This window comes from Polychytrium aggregatum (genome assembly GCF_025602895.1).
Source record: "Polychytrium aggregatum strain JEL109 chromosome Unknown BJ171scaffold_98, whole genome shotgun sequence".
NCBI classification, from domain to species: domain Eukaryota; kingdom Fungi; phylum Chytridiomycota; class Chytridiomycetes; order Polychytriales; genus Polychytrium; species Polychytrium aggregatum.
In genome coordinates, this window is record NW_026516300.1 from 151,357 (window position 1) to 176,098 (window position 24,742).

The 24,742-nt window shown below is 56.4% G+C and overlaps 4 protein-coding genes across 4 annotated transcripts; 3 read left to right on the forward strand and 1 right to left on the reverse strand.

Moving 5' to 3' along the window:
• Positions 1-2,712: 2,712 nt before the first annotated feature.
• BJ171DRAFT_466684 (uncharacterized protein) lies at positions 2,713-7,443 on the forward strand (the record flags this gene model as incomplete). Its single annotated transcript, XM_053108558.1, has 5 exons — positions 2,713-3,362; positions 3,659-3,755; positions 3,795-4,338; positions 4,547-5,911; positions 6,270-7,443. The coding sequence occupies exons 1-5, from the start codon at positions 2,913-2,915 to the stop codon at positions 7,441-7,443; spliced, it is 3,630 nt and encodes a 1,209-aa protein (XP_052961996.1). The 5' UTR covers positions 2,713-2,912.
• A 6,507-nt stretch (positions 7,444-13,950) lies between these two features.
• On the forward strand, positions 13,951-19,259 carry BJ171DRAFT_535152 (uncharacterized protein; the record flags this gene model as incomplete). Its single annotated transcript, XM_053112843.1, has 5 exons — positions 13,951-14,504; positions 14,713-16,077; positions 16,435-17,590; positions 17,807-18,441; positions 18,633-19,259. Coding segments are annotated over 5 exons (4,188 nt in total), but the record flags the coding sequence as incomplete, so codon positions are not given.
• Positions 19,260-19,601: 342 nt separating this feature from the next.
• BJ171DRAFT_480913 (uncharacterized protein) lies at positions 19,602-21,806 on the forward strand (the record flags this gene model as incomplete). The annotated part of the gene is made up of 7 exons (XM_053108937.1): positions 19,602-19,775; positions 19,877-19,978; positions 20,100-20,204; positions 20,351-20,485; positions 20,596-20,807; positions 20,987-21,074; positions 21,147-21,806. The coding sequence occupies 7 exons, from the start codon at positions 19,602-19,604 to the stop codon at positions 21,804-21,806; spliced, it is 1,476 nt and encodes a 491-aa protein (XP_052961998.1).
• Positions 21,807-22,852: 1,046 nt separating this feature from the next.
• Positions 22,853-24,346, reverse strand: BJ171DRAFT_605255 (uncharacterized protein; the record flags this gene model as incomplete). Its single annotated transcript, XM_053115199.1, has 1 exon — positions 22,853-24,346. The coding sequence occupies one exon, from the start codon at positions 24,344-24,346 to the stop codon at positions 22,853-22,855; it is 1,494 nt and encodes a 497-aa protein (XP_052961999.1).
• Positions 24,347-24,742: the final 396 nt, after the last annotated feature.

A 24,742-nucleotide genomic window follows, 5' to 3' on the forward strand; every position in this document is an offset into this window, starting at 1 on the left:
CTACAGGCCCAGGCAAGCACAGAGGCTGCTTGACATCTGCGAACAGCACAGCATCGAGAACAGGTACAAGCTGTCGCCCAAATGCGAGGCGATCCTCTCCGAGGGCAACCCAGAACGAGCCACCGGCCACCGACTCTGTGGCCAGTTGCTGCCCATGGCAAAGGAGTTCAAGTACCTCGGAGCCACCTTCGATGTCAGCGGCTTCCAGATGGACCGCCAGATCCAGCGGATGACGACGATGGCCCAAGCAGTGACCCAACAGATCGCAAAGCAAGGATGCGCCATGTATACCAACTGCGGGCTCATCTCAAAGTCGGGCCATCACAATCGTCATCGTCTTGGACCTCAAGGCTCGAGAGCTGTTCATCGATCGGGCCGATGCGGCACAAACAGAAATCGCGACCGTGCCCAACGGAAGGGCTCCGATCTCTGATGCGGATGGCTGACGCTCGATGACTGGTGAATACACACTGCTTCTCACCTTTGCGATCGTCCGCTATGAGCTGTCTACCTTTTCATGCATGGACAGGACCACCGCAGTTGGCTGCCGCTGGAAGAGAGATGTGGAGGAGATGTAGTGGAGCGATATCGGGGCTCTCCTTTGGATTCAAGCACTTCGAGATCTTTCGCCCCGCCCTGCCCTGTCCGAGTCCGGGGCACTGATGCAAGTACGCCTGCTCCCATCCTTATACCCGAACAATGCTGCCCAAGCTGATATTGCGCTTCATGCGGGGTGCTGTTCGAGTTGGCCTGTCCTTCCTTCCGGAGGGTGCCCAACGATCCCGAACAACAAGCCAGCCAACTTTGCGGCTCATTTGCCTTGTGTGTTACGCGGCTATGCAGTCTCAAGGGATGGAGCAAACATGGCAGGCAAGGGCAAAGAGGAACGGCGGCCAACACAAGGCGCTTGGCGGCGGGGCGTGGTCTGAGTCCACGGCTGGTCCTGCACGGCCATCGCCTGACTCTCTCCTGCACTCCATCGCCACCAGAGCGGGCGAATCACCGCGGCCAAGGGGCAGCGACCGAAGGAACAGCAGGCCGAAAGGAGAGGGACATGAGAGGCGGTGCAAGCCGGCGATCTCGCCAAGAGTCACGGGATGTGCCGTTGTCAACAACCGAGCAGGCCGGCAGACCCACCCGCCCGAGCGATTCGCTTCTGTGCCGACTGTGCCTTGTCGGCCGAGGTGCTGCGCAGGCCGACAAGGCAGCATTGGCAGCTATGGCAACTGCAGTGACTGTGATGGCTCTCGTGACTGTGGCAGCAGTAGCGGCTGTATCGACTGTGGCAACTGTGACAACTGTGGCGGTTGACTGGTTGGCATCTGTGCAACCACACCGCCAGAACGCGCTCGGCAGCCAGGACCCCGCCCTTGTGAGGCTGGCTTGATGGACCTCGATGGACCCACGATTGGCCCTCGGCTTGTTGTGGCTGCACCGCGACTTCGGCCTGCTACTGTTTGGAGAGTGACAGCGTGATCGAGAGTTTGTGTGCAGCCCCCGTTTTTTTTTTCCTTCGCACACGGAGCTTGTGCCTGTTCCCTTCTGACCACCGCGGATCCACCCAAGGCCCCGTCCTGCTGGTCTTGGTGCTCCTGTGCTCAGTAGCAAGCCACCTGGCTGCTGCGCTGGCCAGTCCAGCTGAACGTGCGCCTCGGTCGTCCCAGTCTCGGGGTAGGAGGAGCAAGAGCCCTTTGAGATGCTCTTGTGTGGATGAGTCGCATGTGGTTGATGACCAACTCAGGACAACAAACACAGTAGACTATGGGGAGAAAGCGCAAGTGATCACAGAGCCCCCCACTCTGCTCAGCCTGGAAGACCATCAAGGACGCTGGCACATCACCGACGGAATCCGCACGGCGAATGAGGGGGCGTTGGACAGGCCCAAGGCGGCCCGCTCCGGCAAATATATGAACATCGCTCGCCCGGGAAGTGGTCAGTGCCCCCCTCGGCAAGACACATCGGTCGACTCTCACCTCATTGACAAACTCTTGACAACTGCCTCATGACTGCAGCGCCGACCCAACCAGCAAATGCAGGCCCGACTTGGAGAAAGGTGAGTGACCGTCCGTCTTGCCTGGATGTGGTCATTGCCACCTCTATACATGTATTGACTCTGCCCCTTTCTGCAACGACGACATGTTGGTCGAACACCCCTCAAGGCCGACTTTGCTGCTCGAGCCTTCTTCGCAACCAAGTCCGGGCCATGGTACATCATATTCGCCTCTGCCGTTTTCGCCACCGTAGCCTATATTCCCTTTGGTGTGCTGTTTGTGATGCACGGAGCAACCGTCGCAGGGTATCCGTGGCTCCACTCACCTCAGGGCATGCTGGTGGGGAGCGTGCTCGCTCTGTTCCTCGTTCTCGACCTCATAATGGGTTTAAGATACTATCGCCGCCAGCTTGGAGTTGTTGGCGCTATACATCATGTTTCCTACCTTGCGATCATAGTTGCTTCCATGTTCGTCAGCGCCGAAGGCATCGGCGCGCTGCTTGGACTCATGGAAGCGTCGACATTGGTACTGACCCTCGGGATCATCTTCCCGCGTTTGCGAAACGACTGGCTTCTGGGAGCCACCACCCTAATCGTCCGTGTCATGTATGCGACCTATATAATCGCATCGACCTATCAAGCGTTTCCCAAGTGCTCGTTCTCGCCGAGTCTTCAGTGCCCGCATGGCTCCGAGGTCTTCTGGATCTACGTTTTTACGCTGCCCCTGAACTACTTTTTCTTCTATGGCTGGATAATTCAACAAATCCGCAATTACAAACGAACCCGAGTGACAATTAATCAAACTGCTGCCGATGTTGACGCCAAGAGCGGAAGCAGACGCAAACTCGAACATTCCCTACAAAAAATCGCCTCCACGACGCTGGGTGTTGAGCATGTCGACATCCATCTTACTTTCTTTGATATGGGAGGCGACTCCATCAAGGCGATCACATTTATTTCAGAGGCACAGAAGGCAGGAATTGAGTTCTCGGTCAAGGATCTGTTCGAGCACCCGACCATCGCCGACCTGGCTCTCTTCATCGATCAACGATCTCCGCTCATCGACGAGGACCCTCTCGATCTGGACTCGGTCGAGCTCATCGACACCGAGCTCAAGACCACCATCCTCGAGCACCACGGACTCACCCTCGACGATGTCGACGATGTGCTCCCAGTCACGTTCATGCAAGAGGCGATGCTGGTGTCCACCCTCAAGGATCCCCACGGATCGGTGTATTTCGCATCGTCGAGCTGGGAGATCAGAGGGCTCGACGAGAAGCACATCCGAGATTCGTGGAAGATCCTCCTCGGAATCTATCCCGTGTTGCGCACTCGCTTCGTGGTTGCCGACGGCCACATCTACCAGGTGAGGGTGTGAGTGATTGTGTGGTGATTGTGAGGTGATTGTGAGGTGATTGTGATCTGTGGGTGAGCAGCACAGAGGCAGTGATGGTGAGCAGGAGTCGGTGTGATGGCTGCAGCAGTGATTGAACTGTCAGCATGACAGTCGATGTCCACTGTGGATGGCCAATCTCTGCTTCCAGCCCACTTGTCCGCCATCTGTTCAGCGTTCCCTTCCTCATCATGCCTTGCTCGTCGCCATTGTCGTTGTTGTTGCCTCAGATTGTCGTCAAGAAACAAGACTCGATCTCGATCTCGGACCTCCAGGCATCGCTCACCGACGTGAACCACAATCGCATTCCCCTCGTGTCCTTCGATGTGCGGCCATCGGCCTCTGCCTCGACGTCACTCGTCGATGGCGATGGTGTCCCTGCATCCGTTGCCATCCAAGGCTCGGCCAGAGACCCTGCCACTGTCATCGACATCGATGCCGACACTGACCGTGATGCTGTCGCCACGACCATCGGCAACAGCACCACCCTTGTTGTCACCATCACGGCCCACCACGCCGTCTACGACGGATGGTCTGTTCCCCTGATCGTCAAAGATCTCTTTGCCATCCTCTCGGGCCACGTTCCTCGACCTGCGCCGTCGTCGCGACCGTTCCTCCAGTTCCTTGCTGCTGTGGATCCGCTTGCCACCGAGGAGTACTGGACTGGCTCTCTGACGGCAATCAAGTTGTCGGAGCGAGGATTCCTCCCATCGATCTCACACCCGAGCGCCACTGATGGTGCACTGTCAACCGGACCGGCCTTCAAGGATCTGACTGTGGCGATTGCACCGTCGCTCACGGACATCAAGCGTGCGGCCCACGGTTTTGGAGTGACGCCGGCGACGATGGCCAAGGCAGCATGGGCGATGGTTCTCCACAAGTTCACACGTGTCGACGATGTTGTGTTTGGCTGGGTTGTGTCGGGACGCCAGGTGCCAGTGCGTGGCATCGAGAGGTGAGTGTCCAAGATCGTGTGGTGTGCAGTGGGGTTGTGGCCGAGAGCAGTTGGATGGAGTGTGAGCCAGGGACATCGGAAACACAGAGTGGGAGCCAGAGACATCGGAGACACAGGGAGTCGATCGCCATGAGGTCGCTGTGAAGCAAGCACATTGACTGTGTTCCTCTATCACCAACCACCCATCACCCACCACCTACATCCACAGAATGGCCGGTGCCTTCGTCAACACCGTTCCTGCTCCGTTCTCAATCAACCCATCGCTGGCCCTTGCCTCGTTCCTCAAGACCACACATGCAAGCCACATCGACTCGCTCCCACACTCCCACGTGTCCATGTCCAACATCCTCAAGTGGCTCAACAAACAGACCTCGGATCAGCTGATGGACAGTCTGTTGGTCTTCCAGAACAACGAAAGTGTCCCGGACACAGTCACCACCGACTCGTTCAGCGTGCGCTGGATCGACAGGAGCGGCAACATCTCGGACTATCCACTCACTGTCGAGGTTGTCTTTGCCAACGACTCGAGTGCCTCGATCAGTCTTGCGTACAAGGCGACAATGTTCAGCGACGAGATCGTGGCCAGCATCGGCGACTGTCTGGCCTCCACCATCGCTCGCATGTGTGACTCGGCTTCCACGAACCTCATGCTTGGCGACCTCGTTGGTCTCAGCGAGAGCGAGATGGCGGCAGTGGTTGCTCTCGGCACCGGCCCATCCGTCCCTCTCGATCCAAACACACTCCTCCAACACCGATTCGAGCACCACGCCGCCACGACGCCAGACAGCATTGCCATTGAGTGCGGCGACAACCGGATCACCTACGGCGAGGCAAACCGACGAGCCAATGTGCTGGCCCACCAACTGCGGTCGCTCGGGGTCACACGCAATGTCCCAGTTGCGATCCTGACCAGTCGGTCGGTCGAGATGATCGTGGGTCTGCTTGCGATCCTCAAAGCCGATGGCGTGTATGTGCCAATCGATGCAAGCTATCCGGTTCATCGGATCGAGTCGATGATTGCCGATGTCTCGCCGCTTGCCATCATCCACACTGTTCCGGCGACGCCACTGGAGGCAAGCATCAGTGCAAGCATCCGCCAAGTGTTCATGAACCAGACCGACGATGGATCCCATGACGGCTCCGCTGCACCACAGTCCACAAACGACGGCACAGCACTGGCGTACATCCTGTTCACATCGGGATCGACAGGAAAGCCAAAGGGTGTGACGATCACACACGGCGGTGCTGTGAACACCATCGACCATGTCTCGCGCGATATTGCTGCTGCGGCAGCACACAGCAAACGGTATCTCCTCTCGTCGGCGATGACATTCGACTACAGCATGATCCAGATCTTCCCCTGCTTTGATGTCGGCGGCTGTCTGGTTGTTCCGCCAGAACTCAACTTTGATGCCTTCAAGCACTGCGACGTGGCGATGACGACTCCGTCGCTGATCAACTCCATGGGTGCACCAGACGACTACACCAACATCAGGTTCCTGATGTCGGCAGGCGAGCGAATCACCAACTCGACGATCCAGCTGTGGAGAACGCGATCGAGGCTGTACAACGGGTACGTGGGGGTGGCATTGGCGCTGTGACGAGGCTCTCACCCAGCGTCGTCGAGACTGCCATCGAGATCGGTGTTGATATCGGTGTTGGTATCGGTGTTGACATGAGCCTTGGCACTGCCGTTACCATTGGGATTGACATTGGCACTGACGTGAGATTGGCGTTGGAATCGGGGAATGCATCGACCTTGGAATTGGCACGGGAGAATGGCAAGGACAGTGTCGTCGCGACTGTCATTCACATCTGGCACTGGCAGATGGATCGACACTGGTGGCAACATCGATGATGGCTTCGAGCTGATGAGTCAGCATGGCCGTCTCGACTCCAACTAACCGCATTTGGCGTTGTCCTCGATTCAGTTACGGTCCGACCGAAACAGCAATTGTGATCACCACGAAGCTGTTCAACGACGATGTTCCGACCATCGGAAAGCCGATCCAGAACGGGTTCGTCATGATCATGGACAAGAGCGGCCGACCTGTGCCAGTCGGAGTCGCCGGCGAGCTCTGGATCGGCGGTGTCGGTGTCTCTCCCGGATACGTGAGCCGACCCGATCTCACGGCCGAGCGATTCACCATCAATCCGTTCTTCGACAACATGAGGATGTATCGATCCGGAGATCTGGTCCGATGGACTGCCAACGGCGAGCTCGAGTGCTTTGGCCGAATTGATCACCAGGTCAAGATCCGTGGCATCCGGATTGAGCTCGATGAGATCACCTCGACCCTCGACACCCACATGGCACAGGTGTCGGCATCGTGCGCGACAGTCAAGTCTGACCGCATCGTTGTGTTTGTGTCTCCCGCCTCGGTCGATATCCGAGCGGTTCGCAGCACGATCGAGAGCCATCTCCCAGCGCACATGTGGCCGACGCTGATTGTACCGCTTGAACAACTGCCAATCAACAACAACGGCAAGATCGATCGACTGGCTCTCGACGCTATCGAGGTCAGCTTTGAAACGAACGAGACGATCCAGCCGGCCGAGACCGAGACTGAGATGCGTCTGGTTGACACTTGGAGCCGTGTGCTTGGAGTCGAGGTGGCCAAGATCGGAACCAACCACACGTTCTTCGAGGCTGGCGGCGACTCTCTCAAAGCGATCGCAGTTGTATCTGAGGCACAGAAGGCAGGAATTGAGTTCTCGGTCAAGGATCTGTTCGAGCACCCGACCATCGCCGACCTGGCTCTCTTCATCGATCAACGATCTCCGCTCATCGACGAGGACCCTCTCGATCTGGACTCGGTCGAGCTCATCGACACCGAGCTCAAGACCACCATCCTCGAGCACCACGGACTCACCCCCGACGATGTCGACGATGTGCTCCCAGTCACGTTCATGCAAGAGGCGATGCTGGTGTCCACCCTCAAGGATCCCCACGGATCGGTGTATTTCGCATCGTCGAGCTGGGAGATCAGAGGGCTCGACGAGAAGCACATCCGAGATTCGTGGAAGATCCTCCTCGGAATCTATCCCGTGTTGCGCACTCGCTTCGTGGTTGCCGACGGCCACATCTACCAGGTGAGGGTGTGAGTGATTGTGTGGTGATTGTGAGGCGATTGTGAGGTGATTGTGAGGTGATTGTGATCTGTGGGTGAGCAGCACAGAGGCAGTGATGGCGAGCAGGAGTCGGTGTGATGGCTGCAGCAGTGATTGAACTGTCAGCATGACAGTCGATGTCCACTGTGGATGGCCAATCTCTGCTTCCAGCCCACTTGTCCGCCATCTGTTCAGCGTTCCCTTCCTCATCATGCCTTGCTCGTCGCCATTGTCGTTGTTGTTGCCTCAGATTGTCGTCAAGAAACAAGACTCGATCTCGACCTCGGATCTCCAGGCATCGCTCACCGACGTGAACCACAATCGCATTCCCCTCGTGTCCTTCGATGTGCGGCCATCGGTTTCTGCCTCGACGTCACTCGTCGATGGCGATGGTGTCCGTGCATCCGTTGCCATCCAAGGCTCGGCCAGAGACCCTGCCACTGTCATCGACATCGATGCCGACACTGACCGTGTGTGATGACCAGCATCACAACGGACCAATGAGATTGTCCCGCATGCTCTCGCCCTCCGCACCAATCATGAGTCCCCACGTGTTTGTTTGCCCCCATGCATGAGCACGCGCCGTTGCCACCCGCGTCTACTGGTTTCCTGCCTCCCCCACCGCTCGGCACATGTCCCCGGGCTGTGCCAAGCCTCTCTCGCTTGCACACCAGCCACTCTCGCACCCCCTTCTCGCTTCTCTGTGATGCTCCACCCTTCTCGCCCACTTTTGCCCCTCGACCTTCTCCCGGTCTATAAATAGCCCTGCATGTCTGAGCCTATGTTGAACACCAGTTCGAACAAAACTTGTTCTTTGGTGTTCGGGGCTAAAAGCTAATAAAGCTCATACCAAGCACTTGGTCTTCGTCCTTGCGCTTGTTCACTCCTTACACTTTGTTCGAACTCTCTTCTACTGATACCACCTGCTTGGTATCTTCCGCTCCTAGCCCCGCCCCTTTCCTAGTCCTGTCCGAACCTCAAGCACACTTGTGTCTGAGCCCTCTTCGCTCTCCTGTTCTTGAACCTCCTCGCTTTTTTTTTTTTTCCCAGTCCCAGTCCCAGTCCCGCCATGGATCCTGCCCTCGTGGACCGCCTCCGTGCCTTGGAGGCCGAGCTCGCCGAGCTCCGGACAGCTCGCGATGCTCCTGCCGCTGGGTACAGCGTGCAGATGCCGGACCGTTACGACGGTAACCGGCAAGGGTTCCGGGCATTCGTAAATCAGTGCAAACTGTATATACGAATGCAGCCCCACCGGTTCCCTGCTGACCCGATTAAGGTCGGATTCGTCATTAGTCTGCTCACTGGACCGGCTCTCCAGTGGGCGACTCCGATGCTTGAGATGGGTGATCCCCGACTCAACTCTTTTGGCGATTTCCTAGAACGCTTTTCCAAAGTGTTTGACGACCCTGATCGGGCCAGGACTGCCGAGTCAGTGATCACCACACTGTCTCAGGGCAACCGCCCGTGCGCAGTCTATGCATCCGAGTTCCTTCGTATTGCCGCCGATACGACTTGGAACGACGGTGCAAAGATCTCGTTCTTCCGACTTGGCTTGTCGGATGATGTCAGAGACGAACTTTCGCGAGTTCGCCCTCTGCCACGAGATCTGGAGGAGTACATCGAGCTTTGTAACGAGCTCGATGCACGAATCCGCGAGCGCCGTCAAGAGCGCCGAAGCACGCCTGCCCGCTACCGGTCTTCCCAGTTCGCCTTTGGTTCCGCCTCCGCTGCCGTTCCCGCCATCGCTCCCGCGCCCGTCCTCGCTCCGCCGCACCCCTCCTACATTGTTTCCGAGCCCATGCAAGTGGACTCTGCCGTCTCTGGACCCCTGACCGCCGAGGAGAAACAACGCCGCCGCCGCTTTGGACTCTGCCTGTACTGTGGCAAGAAGGGCCACTTGGTACGAAACTGCCCCGTCAAGTTTGGATCTACCAGAGCTACCGGACCGCCCCCTGGACCTCCCGGCCCGAGGATCATCCGCACCATCGTTTACGAAGATGGAGAAGTGCAAGACTTCAGTTCGGGAAACGACCAGGCCCGGTTCTAAGTGAAGGCCTTGAACCGGAGCCGTGCCCACCGCCTTCCGAAAGTGAAGACATTGGTAAGGTGCCTTTGGTAAGTACTGGGGAAGCAGTGATGTGCGGACAGCTTCGCCTTGCCTCTGGACCGGCGGACACTCTCAGCTCTGGCATAGTACCCGTGGCACCTCTGGTGTCACTGGGAACTGCACCTCATCCACAGGTGCAAATACCTGAGCTGTCCTGCCAACCCTCGGCAAAGTTAACTGTCTGTGCTAGCCGCAACCCTGGTGCCGAAGCTGGTACCGAACCAAAGTCTTGTGTTTCGTCTGTTCGTCGTTGCTCGTTGGTTGTTCCCGTCGCTGTTCGTCTTCCTTCTGGTGATTCTCTGTCGTGCGAAGGACTTGTCGATTCTGGTGCCTCTGGCAACTTTATCGACGAGGACTTTGTTGCTCGACACTCTGTCCCCACCTGCTCCAAGGCTTCGCCCTTGGCAGTGGAAGGCGTGGATGGTAAGCCGCTGTCGTCTGGCCCCATCCTCCGCGAGACTGCTCCACTCGAGGTGATTCTCGGGGACGTCTCGCAACGCCTTCGGTTCGATGTGATCAGGTCTCCACATCAACCACTTATCCTTGGCTTTCCTTGGTTGCGCACCGCCGAGCCCAAGATTGTCTGGTCTCGCGGTCTTCTTTGTCTCCCTCCTTCTGTTGATTCCGACCCCTCTCCATGCACTACTTCTCTTTCGTCTTGCTCCACTTCCTCCAATGTCACTCCCCTTCTTGATGATTCCACTCCTTTGATTGATCTAAGCTCCTCTCCTACGCTCCCACCTTCGTCTTCCCCTTCTTGTCTTGTTCCTCCCGAACCCCTTCGCTCTTCCCAAACCCCTTCTTCTGTTGTCAGTTCTCTTTCCCTCCTTGATGTACCTCCTCCTGTTGTTTGTTCTTCGGACATTGTTCAGAATAAAGTAACCGTCGAACATTATTCTGACCTTGTCCACGCCCCTCCTCTCAGCTCGGACGCTCCTCTCCGCGTCTGCAGCATTGATTACCGCTCGATGCGCGAGTCTTTGGATGCATGCAGGCATGGAACGCAACCCCTGACCATCTTTCAGGTCCATGTCCTGCCCACTGACGAGCCGAGCACTGCGACTGTCGAAGTGCCTGCGGAGTACAAGGACTTCCTGTCTGTTTTCTCTAAACAGGAAGCTGACTCCTTGCCTCCGCATCGCCCTTATGACTGCCCCATTGACTTGGAGCCGGGCAAGTCGCCAAAGTTCGGGCCTCTGTACTCACTGTCCGAGCCCGAACTTCACGCTCTGCGTGACTATCTCGACGAGAATCTTGCCAAGGGATTCGTTCGTCCTTCGTCGTCCCCAGCAGGCTCACCAATCCTCTTCGTCAAGAAGAAGGACGGCTCACTTCGTCTTTGCGTTGACTACCGCGCACTGAACGGTATCACGGTAAAGAACCGTTACCCTTTACCGCTGATCGGCGAGCTGCTGGACCGACTTCGAGGCGCGAAGGTGTTCACTAAGCTGGACCTTCGTGGAGCCTACAATCTGCTGCGCATCCGCTCCGGGGACGAGTGGAAGACAGCTTTCCGTACTCGATATGGGCACTTCGAGTACTTGGTGATGCCCTTTGGGCTCACCAACGCGCCAGCGACGTTCCAGCACTTCATCAACGACGTCCTGCGCACCGAGTTGGACCAGTTCGCAATTGCGTATCTTGACGATATCTTGATCTACAGTGCTGATCCGTCGCAGCATGTAGAGCACGTCAAGCAGGTCCTCTCGAAGCTCCGAGCTGCAAAGCTGTATTGCAAGCTGGAGAAGTGCGAGTTCTCCAAAACCTCGGTCTCGTTCCTTGGTTTCATGGTCTCGCCCGAGGGCATCGGTATGGAGCGATCCAAGCTCTCTGCGATCTTGGATTGGCCCATACCGCGCAACATCTCGGATCTTCGATCCTTTGTCGGGTTTGCGAACTTCTATCGACGCTTCATCGATGGATACGCAAAGATCGCGGGGCCCATGACTCGGCTCTTCCGGAAGACGCATGGCTTCCAGTGGTCCCGCGAAGCCGATAAAGCATTCAGATCCTTGAAGGATGCCTTCGTTTCGGAGCCCGTTCTGGTGCATCCGGACCCATCCAAGCCGTTCGTCGTAGAGTCAGATGCGTCGGACTTTGCGCTTGGATGCGTGCTCTCCCAGCGGGGTGCTGATGATCGCCTTCATCCTTGCTCGTTCCATTCGCGGACACTCTCGAATGCTGAACGTAACTACAGCATATACGAGAAAGAGCTGTTGGCGATCAAGGAGGCTTTCGAGGCGTGGCGACACTACCTCGAAGGCGCCCAGCATCCCGTTGCCGTTCTGACCGATCACAAGAACTTGGAGTACCTGGCAACGGCTCGCATCCTAAACCAGCGTCATGCACGGTGGTCCCAGTTCTTGTCTCGGTTCGACATCCGCATCCAGTACCGTCCTGGTGCGAGGAACGGCAAGGCCGATGCCCTGTCTCGTCGCTCGGACTACATCCCTTCGTCGGCCTCCGTGTCGAGGGATCCGCCTCTGCTTCTCGATCCTGCCGCGGTGATACGCGTGCTCCGAAGCAGAGACGCCCGCTCTTCGGTTGCAAGTCGCAGTGACCCTGTGGATTTGCTGCAGCTCATAGCCGAAGAGCAGGCTCGGGATCCCGGTCTAGACAAATACCGTCGTGACCCGAAGTTCGTCTGGAATGGCCAGTACCTCACCTTCCAGAACAGGATTGTGGTCCCAGAGTCGTGCCGAGTTCCGGCGCTCAAGTCGTGCCATGACCCAGTCGCTGTGGGTCATCCAGGCATCCGACGGACTCTGGCTCTGGTATCGCGACAGTTTTGGTGGCAAACCTATCGGAAAGATGTCAAAGAGTACGTCTCGACGTGCGACACCTGTGCACGCTCGAAAGCTCCGCGACACAAGCCGTTTGGGTTCCTGTTGCCACTCCAGACAGCCGATCGACCCTGGGGGACACTGACCATGGACTTTATCACTGATCTGCCAAAGTCCAAGGGTCACACCTGCATCTTTGTGGTGGTATGCAGCCTCACAAAGATGGCACACTTTATGTCCTGGCGTTCACTGCCGTCGGCGGAGGAGACTGCGTCACTGTTCCTCGACAATGTCTTTCGTCTCCATGGCCTCCCCGACACAGTGGTTTCAGACCGAGGAAGTCAGTTCACCTCTCGGTTCTGGAAGGCACTCTGCACGCAGCTCGGGATCCAAACCAGTCTGTCCACGGCCTTCCATCCCCAGACCGATGGACAGACTGAGAGGGTCAACCAGGTCATCAACCAATACCTGCGCTGTTACACGTCGTATCAGCAAGATGACTGGGCCGAGCTGCTGCCGTTGGCCGAGTTCTCTTACAATAACCTCGAGAACTCGTCAACACATGCCTCGCCATTCTTGGCAACCTATGGGTTCCACCCAAGGTTCGAAGTCCCCGTTGTCGCTGGCGGCCCTGATGTTCCCTCTGCCACGGAGAGGGTTGAACATCTCCAGCGGAACCTGGCACTGTTGAAGGAGAATCTTGAGAAGGCAAAGTCTGACTACAAGCACTTCTCAGATCTCCGGAGGTCCCAGGCTCCCGACTTGCGTCCGGGCGATCAAGTCTGGGTGCTGACTCGTAACATCAGCACCACTCGCCCAAGCAAGAAGCTGGATTACCAGAGGATTGGACCATTCACCATCCTCGAGGCCGTCGGGACATTGGCTTTCCGCCTGGACTTGCCAAAGGACATAAAGGTGCACCCGGTGTTCCATGTGTCTCTTCTTGAGCCCTACAAGAAGAACTCGCTTCCGGGTCGGGTGCAAGCGCCGCCCCCTGCGGTGGTCATCGATGGGAACTTGGAGTGGGAGGTCGAAGAGATCTTAGACTCCAAGTTCGTGCGCGGAAAGCTGCACTATCTCATCGATTGGAAAGGCTACCCGGTCACCGATCGAAGTTGGGAGCCCGCCGACATTGTCTTTGCCCCAACGGTGGCCGCGGAGTACCACCGACGCTACCCAGACAAGCCTGGCCCCAGGAGAACTCAAGATGGAACACGCCGTAGTTTAAGGAGGAGATAGTGTGATGACCAGCATCACAACGGACCAATGAGATTGTCCCGCATGCTCTCGCCCTCCGCACCAATCATGAGTCCCCACGTGTTTGTTTGCCCCCATGCATGAGCACGCGCCGTTGCCACCCGCGTCTACTGGTTTCCTGCCTCCCCCACCGCTCGGCACATGTCCCCGGGCTGTGCCAAGCCTCTCTCGCTTGCACACCAGCCACTCTCGCACCCCCTTCTCGCTTCTCTGTGATGCTCCACCCTTCTCGCCCACTTTTGCCCCTCGACCTTCTCCCGGTCTATAAATAGCCCTGCATGTCTGAGCCTATGTTGAACACCAGTTCGAACAAAACTTGTTCTTTGGTGTTCGGGGCTAAAAGCTAATAAAGCTCATACCAAGCACTTGGTCTTCGTCCTTGCGCTTGTTCACTCCTTACACCGTGATGCTGTCGCCACGACCATCGGCAACAGCACCACCCTTGTTGTCACCATCACGGCCCACCACGCCGTCTACGACGGATGGTCTGTTCCCCTGATCGTCAAAGACCTCTTTGCCATCCTCTCGGGCCACGTTCCTCGACCTGCGCCGTCGTCGCGACCGTTCCTCCAGTTCCTTGCTGCTGTGGATCCGCTTGCCACCGAGGTGTACTGGACTGGCTCTCTGACGGCAATCAAGTCGTCGGAGCGAGGATTCCTCCCATCGATCTCACACCCGAGCGCCACTGATGGTGCACTGTCAACCGGACCAGCCTTCAAGGATCTGACTGTGGCGATTGCACCGTCGCTCACGGACATTAAGCGTGCGGCCCACGGCTTTGGGGTGACACCGGCGACGATGGCCAAGGCAGCATGGGCGATGGTTCTCCACAAGTTCACACGTGTCGACGATGTTGTGTTTGGCTGGGTTGTGTCGGGACGCCAGGTGCCAGTGCGTGGCATCGAGAGGTGAGTGTCCAAGATCGTGTGGTGTGCAGTGGGGTTGTGGCCGAGAGCAGTTGGATGGAGTGTGAGCCAGGGACATCGGAAACACAGAGTGTGAGCCAGAGACATCGGAGACACAGGCAGTCGATCGCCATGAGGTCGCTGTGAAGCAAGCACATTGACTGTGTTCCTCTATCACCAACCACCCATCACCCACCACCTACCTCCACAGAATGGCCGGTGCCTTCGTCAACACCGTTCCTGCTCCGTTCTCAATCAACCCATCGCTGGCCCTTGCCTCGTTCCTCAAGACCACACATGCAAGCCACATCGACTCGCTCCCACACTCCCACGTGTCCATGTCCAACATCCTCAAGTGGCTCAACAAACAGACCTCGGATCAGCTGATGGACAGTCTGTTGGTCTTCCAGAACAACGAAAGTGTCCCGGACACAGTCACCACCGACTCGTTCAGCGTGCGCTGGATCGACAGGAGCGGCAACATCTCGGACTATCCACTCACTGTCGAGGTTGTCTTTGCCAACGACTCGAGCGCCTCGGTCAGTCTTGCGTACAAGGCGACAATGTTCAGCGACGAGATCGTGGCCAGCATCGGCGAGTGTCTGGCCTCCACCATCGCTCGCATGTGTGACTCGGCTTCCACGAACCTCATGCTTGGCGACCTCGTTGGTCTCAGCGAGAGCGAGATGGCGGCAGTGGTTGCTCTCGGCACCGGCCCATCCGTCCCTCTCGATCCAAACACACTCCTCCAACACCGATTCGAGCACCACGCCGCCACGACGCCAGACAGCATTGCCATTGAGTGCGGCGACAACCAGATCACTTACGGCGAGGCAAACCGACGAGCCAATGTGCTGGCCCACCAACTGCGGTCGCTCGGGGTCACACGCAATGTCCCAGTTGCGATCCTGACCAGTCGGTCGGTCGAGATGATCGTGGGTCTGCTTGCGATCCTCAAAGCCGATGGCGTGTATGTGCCAATCGATGCAAGCTATCCGGTTCATCGAATCGAGTCGATGATTGCCGATGTCTCGCCGCTTGCCATCATCCACACTGTTCCGGCGACGCCACTGGAGGCAAGCATCAGTGCAAGCATCCGCCAAGTGTTCATGAACCAGACCGACGATGGATCCCATGACGGCTCCGCTGCACCACAGTCCACAAACGACGGCACAGCACTGGCGTACATCCTGTTCACATCGGGATCGACAGGAAAGCCAAAGGGTGTGACGATCACACACGGCGGTGCTGTGAACACCATCGACCATGTCTCGCGCGATATTGCTGCTGCGGCAGCACACAGCAAACGGTATCTCCTCTCGTCGGCGATGACATTCGACTACAGCATGATCCAGATCTTCCCCTGCTTTGATGTCGGCGGCTGTCTGGTTGTTCCGCCAGAACTCAACTTTGATGCCTTCAAGCACTGCGACGTGGCGATGACGACTCCGTCGCTGATCAACTCCATGGGTGCACCAGACGACTACACCAACATCAGGTTCCTGATGTCGGCAGGCGAGCGAATCACCAACTCGACGATCCAGCTGTGGAGAACGCGATCGAGGCTGTACAACGGGTACGTGGGGTGGCATTGGCACTGTGACGAGGCTCTCACCCAGCGTCGTCGAGACTGCCATCGAGATCGGTGTTGATATCGGTGTTGATATCGCGGCTGACATGAGCCTTGGCACTGCCGTTACCATTGGGATTGACATTGGCACTGACGTGAGATTGGCGTTGGAATCGGGGAATGCATCGACCTTGGAATTGGCACGGGAGAATGGCAAGGACAGTGTCGTCGCGACTGTCATTCACATCTGGCACTGGCAGATGGATCGACACTGGTGGCAACATCGATGATGGCTTCGAGCTGATGAGTCAGCATGGCCGTCTCGACTCCAACTAACCGCATTTGGCGTTGTCCTCGATTCAGTTACGGTCCGACCGAAACAGCAATTGTGATCACCACGAAGCTGTTCAACGACGATGTTCCGACCATCGGAAAGCCGATCCAGAACGGGTTCGTCATGATCATGGACAAGAGCGGCCGACCTGTGCCAGTCGGAGTCGCCGGCGAGCTCTGGATCGGCGGTGTCGGTGTCTCTCCCGGATACGTGAGCCGACCCGATCTCACGGCCGAGCGATTCACCATCAATCCGTTCTTCGACAACATGAGGATGTATCGATCCGGAGATCTGGTCCGATGGACTGCCAACGGCGAGCTCGAGTGCTTTGGCCGAATTGATCACCAGGTCAAGATCCGTGGCATCCGGATTGAGCTCGATGAGATCACCTCGACCCTCGACACCCACATGGCACAGGTGTCGGCATCGTGCGCGACAGTCAAGTCTGACCGCATCGTTGTGTTTGTGTCTCCCGCCTCGGTCGATATCCGAGCGGTTCGCAGCACGATCGAGAGCCATCTCCCAGCGCACATGTGGCCGACGCTGATTGTACCGCTTGAACAACTGCCAATCAACAACAACGGCAAGATCGATCGACTGGCTCTCGACGCTATCGAGGTCAGCTTTGAAACGAACGAGACGATCCAGCCGGCCGAGACCGAGACTGAGATGCGTCTGGTTGACACTTGGAGCCGTGTACTTGGAGTCGAGGTGGCCAAGATCGGAACCAACCACACGTTCTTCGAGGCTGGCGGCGACTCTCTCAAAGCGATCGCAGTTGTATCCGAGGCACAGAAGGCAGGAATTGAGTTCTCGGTCAAGGATCTGTTCGAGCACCCGACCATCGCCGACCTTGCCTCTGCAATCGACGGCGATTCTCTGTCAAAGCCGAAGCTGAAACAACCATCAGCACTCGTGTCCAATTCTGAGCTTGCTGCTGTTGAAGCCAGGCTCAAACACTTTGATATTGCGGCAGAAGAGGTTGAGAACATTCTTCCTGCCACTCCCCTGCAGCAAGTGTTGCTTGAGTGGGTCAAATCGCAACCGCACGCCTTTGGTGCCACAGACGTCTTTGAAGTCCGAAATGTCTCGCTGGATCAAATCACAGACTCCTGGAAGCGGCTCTCTGATCTCTACGAAACCATCCGAACCCGTTTCGTCTCGACTGAATATGGCGTATTCCAGGTATGTCGTTCCCCTGCGCCCGTGACGTTGCTCCCTGTGCTGCTTGTTTGCTTGTCCACACACGGTCTACTGCAACAGCCATTCATTCCAACCGGATTGAGGACCCACACCCTCTATTATTGTACTTTTTCTCATGCGTCGGCTTCACCATTTCCTCTTCATCCTTCGTGACCTCTCACAATATCATTGGCCCATCCGATTTCTTTGATCCCCCAGGTCATCTTGTCCCCTGACTCTACACATTGCGAGAAGCCCATACTTCTCTCTGATCCTTCGCTCCTGGAAAACATCTCCAAGCCGTCGTTCCTGGAAACTCCAGACAGCTCATACATCGAGAATCGTGCATTCATGTCCCTCTATGTGGCTGAATGCTACGACTCTGAACAAACCCTGAGAGTCGTGATCACAAATCACCACGCTATCTATGACGGAACATGTGCCAGCTTCCCTTTCTTGGACTTTTACAAGTTGTTCAGCGGAGAATCGCCTCAGAAGCGCCCATCCCAGCGAGGTCTCTTTGAATATGTCTCCTCGCTCGACAAGGTCGCCACGGCAAAGTATTGGCAGGGGCTCCTCCATGATCATGGGGATTTTGCCCGTATACCATCTATTCAAGTTCCAGGAATGGAGACGCGGAAACATCTGCGATACATCCCCACAGCCCACGCCAAGCGGTCCCTCGAAACGGATCTCCAGCATATGACAAGCGTAGCCCGAAAGCGCGGAGCAACTATTGGTGATCTAGCCCAGGCGGCGTGGGGCCTCACGCTGTCGTCCATATGTGGCAAACCAAAGATTGCATTCGGATCGTTGCTGTCGCGGCGCAACGCCCCAGTTCCGAACTTTGACCGGTATGTTATCGATTGAATACGGCGGCGACTGTTCATCACTCGAGGCGGTGGATGTGATGTTTATGGATATCCTCAGAGGATCAAGTCTCGATAGGGTGACGCTCTTGACGGCAGAAGTTCAATTGCATTAACATACCCTGAATGAACATATTGCACCGAATGACCCTTTAAATTTCGTTTTCCTTCCTCAGCACCATGGGAGCATTCACCAACATCATCCCCGTGGTCCTCAACTGTGGTCCTGGGTCCTCTGTGGACAACCTGCTTCGAGCCATCCAAGATCAACGTGTTCATTCGTTTGACCATATGCATGTGACATTCACCGAGCTCACCAGCTATGCACAAGCAGCGGACATTGTCGACGTTATCGAGACCATGTTGCTGGTGCAAATTAACCCCGAGAATAGCTCACTCCAGAGCATTGCTGTCACTGACGCTCCAGGCGTACCCAACATCAAGCATCTCGGATCCATACATCCGGACTATGAATGTATGGATCAACCTCTGGAATGCGTCCTCGAGTTTGAAGGCGGACAGCCGACATTCAATTTCTACTATGCTGCAAAGATTTACGACACCTCCGTTATTCAGCGCTTGGCCGATACCTTTGCCTCGCACTTGCTCGACATCTTCTCTGATGACAACGTGGCGGACCCAGCCCAGTGTTGAATCTATTCCGGGTGGGGATAACGATACGGAAGACATTTGATTTGCTTTTGTCACGCTGTAGTCTTTGCGCATGAGAAGGGGGACACCCCGATTCGAGCCAGGACAGCTGTTCTTTGCTGGAGCCTGAATACACCTACCTACCCACCCCACTCATTGCAACCTTGGCCAAACAGTATGTCTAAGGAGACTGAGGAGGTGATTGCCTTTGGAAATGCCTCCAGGAAGCAAGGGAAGGGAGTGCATCCAGTCCACAGAGACTCCGGTTTGCTCGGTATTTCGAGCAGTTCATCCACCACCAGAGACGTCCAGGTGTGCTCTCGAACATCGAACGCGCAGGGCCAACCGAGTTTCACTGCGCGGCCCACCCAGCACCGCCCCCGTTTCCACCGCCCTCGTTGCCCATTCCTTCGCTTCTGCTTTTGCCGTCGATCCCATCTGCCCCTGGCCCCGGCTGCCTCCCGCCAGCCCGCCTCCACCCCTCGCTTCCCGCCATGCCGCCCCCGCTCATCGCCATCTATGCCCTGGGCTCCGCCGGCGACGTCCTGCCGATGATTGCACTCGGTCGTGCCCTCCACACCCGGTGCAACTACCGTATTCGCATGATAACCCCCGGCAAATGGAAGGACCGAATCCTGGAAGAAGGCCTCGAGTTTTTCGATCATCATGTAGTTATCGCTATCGTGTCTCGGGTGGATCTGCGTGGCGCATCGCTGGCGTGCCCCATGTGTCAGTTGCGCTGACATTTCTTCTTCTTCCCCGTCGTCAGGACGACCCCATCATGTGCACCACGGATGGCTTCGAAACCAAGGAGATTGAGCTGTTTGTCAAGTATCGTGGAGATCCCCGAGGCGTAGCGGCTCTCATGCGGGTGAGATTCAACGGGTCCCCAAGCACCATCGCCCCCATTCAACCAGCTGTGATTGTGTGCATCGGCTGTTCCTGACCCGGCGTATGCGCCCCTCCCTGCGCCATCGATGACTCGCCGCCAGGCCTCGGCCTCTGTGTTAGAATACCTCTACAGAACCGTCGACGAGCATCTCAAGGATGTGGACTTGGCTGTGTTGGTTAATGTCGGCGTCGGGCTCCAAGACGATGTGAGTATCGAGTCCAGTGTCTGCGCTGTGGGCTGCCGTTGTGTCCCGGTTGCAATCCGGAATGTTGTAGCTCCTCTGGGCCATTCTCCGCCGATGAGATCAATGAAACAGACTGACAGAGTTGATGGCCCGCATTGTGCCTGTAGCTCCAGGCGAGAGGTATCCCCTTTGTAGTTTGCAACCTGCAGCCCGGCCGAGCTACGCAGGACTACCCACCCCCGATGATGAGCCAGCTCTACCAGCCCGACAGCAAACAGACCGGCTATAGCAATATCATGTCGGTAAGTCTCGGGTAGTGCCCTCGCACATCAGCCCGCGCTGCCACCGATGTAAACAGACAGAGTTCTGTGCGTATGTGGGATGAATCCAGCTGGTAACCAGTTGAACCCAGTGGGCTTCCTATGGCTTTATAGCGATCTGGAATCTCAATCCGATCTTCCAAGCAAGACGGAGAGCTCTCGGATACCGCCGCGGCTTCCTGCCCTCGTCTGTTACGATCCTCTATGACGTTCTCCAAAAGTTACTGACGGACGGAGAAGCGCTTGCCAGAACACCCTTCATGTGCGCCTTCAGCCCGGCACTGCTTCCCATCCCCTCGGACTTGTGAGTGTTTTGTCCGCCGCCCAAATTCTCGATGCGGCTGCAGTGGAAAAGCCTTCTCGATGTGGACGCTATGGCTCAGATGGATGGGCGGCATTCTTCCCTGACTTTGATCGAGTTGATCTGCAACAAAGTGCTATTTGGCTAACATCGGTGACGACATGTCGATGACTCGTTTCTAGCAAGCCAACCATGGAACATCTTTTCTCTGGCCCGCTCTTGCTGGGGCCCGAGCTCTGTGCCAAGCCGTTCGTGCCTGCTCAGGATTTGGTGGGTCATCGAGCCAGCAGTGGAGTAATGGTCAGGCTTTCGGGCTTTATCTGACGATCCCTTGCTTTCCAGGTCGACTTTCTTGCCACCGGACGGATCGTCTACTTTGGATACGGGTCGCTTCAAAAGATTGGCCCGACCTCGACCAAGGAGATTGACCACATGTCCATCTGGCTCGCTGCAATCCAGGAGCTCGAAAGTCAGGGTCTCGAGCTCAAGGCCATCTTTTCGTTTTCGTGGGGTCAGGAAGACATCGCATCAGCCGAGGCCGACTCCAAGTACCAGCAACTGCGGGAGGATATGGACACTCTGATCGGACAGAAGCGAGTCTTTCGTCTGCTTGGATCGTACCCGCACACCTACTTGTTTCCAAAGTGCCATGTGGCAGTCCACCACGGCGGCGCCGGTACGACTCAAACGGCCGCAAAGTATCGACTCCCTGCCATCATCGTGCCCCACTTCCTGGACCAGCCATTTATGGGCTCGGTCGCCAAGCATCATGGTATCGGCACCGTCATCGACCTGGACGACTTTTCAACGGCGACACTGGTCGCTGCTCTGAAAGATATACTTCTAGATCGCCCCGAGTTTTACAAGAAAAACTGTGATCGGATTGCCGATGAAATGGCCAAGGAGGACCCTATTGGTGGCGCCGTCCAGCTGATTCAGAGTCTGCTTCAGGGCAACGCAACTCCAGAGTCCGAAGGAGGCTCTGATGATACGGCTGCTTGAGACGAGCAGAATCCACGCTTTAAAATGGCACATAGGGATCTCTCGAGGTCTCCTGGCCACGTCCGACTCTTGTATGGGCCCCAACTGTGCTTCCAATGCACGCTGGGCTCAACCCAGGCTGCTTTCATTTTAGTTGTCGGACTGCACGCCGACGGCAGCGTTGCTTCCCTCTCGAGTTTGAGGAAATATAGGAGTTATCGAGAACAGTTCTGCATTTTTGCGAGCCCATGAACTAAGCGAGAAGTGGGCGAATATCTCGTTATCACAGGACACACGTATGATTAGCCGTGTCCGTCATCATCATCGCTGATGCTCTACACAACAAGGTCCCAGAAGATGTCGACAAGCCTGCTCCCATGGACACATCAACCGAGGGCAGGGCTGTCCACACAGCAAGGTCGGCATATCATAAGGTGCTGCTGTGAGCGTGGCCAGTTCGCCCACTCCTGCTGCTCTGTTGAGGCGATTCACTGGAACCGACGGTCTTTTGGGAGGGTTGCAGGGAATCGATTTCGTCGTGATCTGGTTCTTTGAGTTTCCTACCTCTCTCTCGAGAGTAGATGTGGTATTCGTGTGTTCAATGTGGTACCTATACAGAGCCCAAGTGCGCAGTACCAACCCAGTAATTCGCTCGGCCGGTGTTCGGATATCCAATGCATCCGACATCGTGGCTGAGCCCGACTCTCTCAGGCACTGCGTGTGCACGTTTGTCGATAGTACCATGTTCGGTAGTCGTGGGAGAGATGCCGGGTTCTGCTGGCGATGCATTCAGCACTGTAGGGATAAACCACACAATCAATCAATCAATCAATCAATCAATCAATCAATCAATCGGTCGGTGTCGATGGAAAGCCCTGGTTGTATGTTGGGCGAGTTGAATGTCAGGTGCAACACTGCCGCGCTATCGGAATCGCTATGCATGCCAACTGCCTGGCATTCTGGTGTCTGAAATGAGTGACGGTGATGTAGTTGCTTGGCAGATCTGCTTGCATGCCCGGTGATGTGATTTGGTTGATTGAAAGGGAAAATCAGGAGGAATCTCGGGATCAGGGCCATTTTCCGAGGTCCTTGAGGTTGTCAATGGCAGCTACAAGACCCTGATCGGCGGACTTGCGATACCAGAAGATGGCGATGTCGATGCCCTCTGGGACACCCCAGCCAGTTTCGTAGCAGAGGCCGAGACAGCATTGTCCGTATCGATTGCCCTGTTCGGCTGACTTGTCATACCACTCGATTGCCTTGGTGAGGTTTTTGGTGACTGCGGATCCATGATAGTAGCAATGACCGACCATCCACTGCCCATACGAGTTGCCTTGGTTGGCCGATTTGCTGAACCACTCGAATGCCATCTCGTTGTCCTGCGATACTCCCAGACCCCAGTAGCAGCACATTCCGATCCACAACTGGCTGTCACTGTGGTCATCTTTGGCGAGTTGTTCAAAGATGCATGTTGCCTTTGCATCGTCCTTTGTAGTTCCGAATCCATGGAACAGACACACAGCCATGAGATGCCTGCACAGCCAGTCCCGATCTGATCCCAGCTTGCACAGCTCGAAGAACTTGCGTGCGGCGGCTGAGTCGGACTTGGTGTCATTCCAAATCGATGCCAGACACTCGTCCTCTCCCAGTGGAAACTCATCCGATTTGTTCTCTCGGATGATCTTGGCACCCTTCTGATTGTCCTGCACAGTACCCCGGCCAAGGTAGTGCATCCAGCCAACCATGTGGGTGGCGATGGGTTTGATGACTGGATCGGTAGATTGGGTGCTGACTTCCTGCCAGCGATTGAAGGCATCGACATCGCTCTGTTCGACACCATGGCCGATGAACGAGAACCATCCTCGGAGGAATACGATGTGGAGGCGGCCGTCTTCACTGCTCTGGTCCGCAGCCTTGGAATACCATTCGATGGCTGCATTGAAGTCTTGATCGACACCTTCGCCGTTCTCATAACTTTGACCAAGGGAGATTTGGGCCTGAGGGATCCCCCGTTCTGCAAGGCTGAGGTATAGCTCGACAGCCTTGGCTGGGGATTGGTTGAATCCATTGCCGTCATGATAACCTTTAGCCAGGTGGAACTGTGCCATCGGATGTTGGGCTTCGGCGGCGTTCTCCAAATGGTGGAAGATTTGCTGCTTGGTGGCTTCCTTCTCGGACCATTTCACTTGGTCTTGGTCGAGATCGAGTTGGAGGATCTTTGCCATGATATAGGAGGCGGATGCGTTTCCTTGGTCCGCCAGAGCAACGAGCCAGGACTGGCTGCCAGTGTATTGGTTCTCGCAGTGTAGCGAGAGCGCAATCGTCTCGCTGGGGGTGAGACCGATCCGCATCTGTCCATCTGGATGACACAATCCAGCCTTCTGGCACCAGGTGTGGAAGCGAACCACCTTGGAGCTCAGGAGAGGGCGGGCCCGTTTGCACACTCGGAGGAGGATCTTGATGGTGTTGTGGTCGAGGGCAAGCTGGAAGCTGTCGTTGCAGCAGATGATGGTGAAGATGTCTGGGCTGTGTCCAAGGGAGAGCTGGTTGATATTGGGCATCGACGAGGCTGTTCTAGCTTCAGCTTGAGATTGGTGAGTGGCAGATGATGCGGTGGTTAAAGCAGGCTCATTCATTCTTGCTATGTTGATGGAGACAGGAGGGAGGCAAGTGGGTGATGGAGATGGACAGGAGACAGAGAAGCAAGTTGTGGCGAAGCAAGCCAGACCCTGGCAAGCCATGCCCTGGCCATCCAACACAAACACACAAGCCTGGCTCGATCCGTTGGTTTGTTGGCTGGACTCGGTGTTACTCACTGCACTGCCACATGTACTGCCACATGTATTCATCGTGGAATCAGAAACGAACTCGAGCCTTCCTATTCACAGATCAGAGTCGACCAGCCTCGGTCATGAAATGCAGGTATGGACTGAGATTTGGTGAGAGTGTGAGAACGA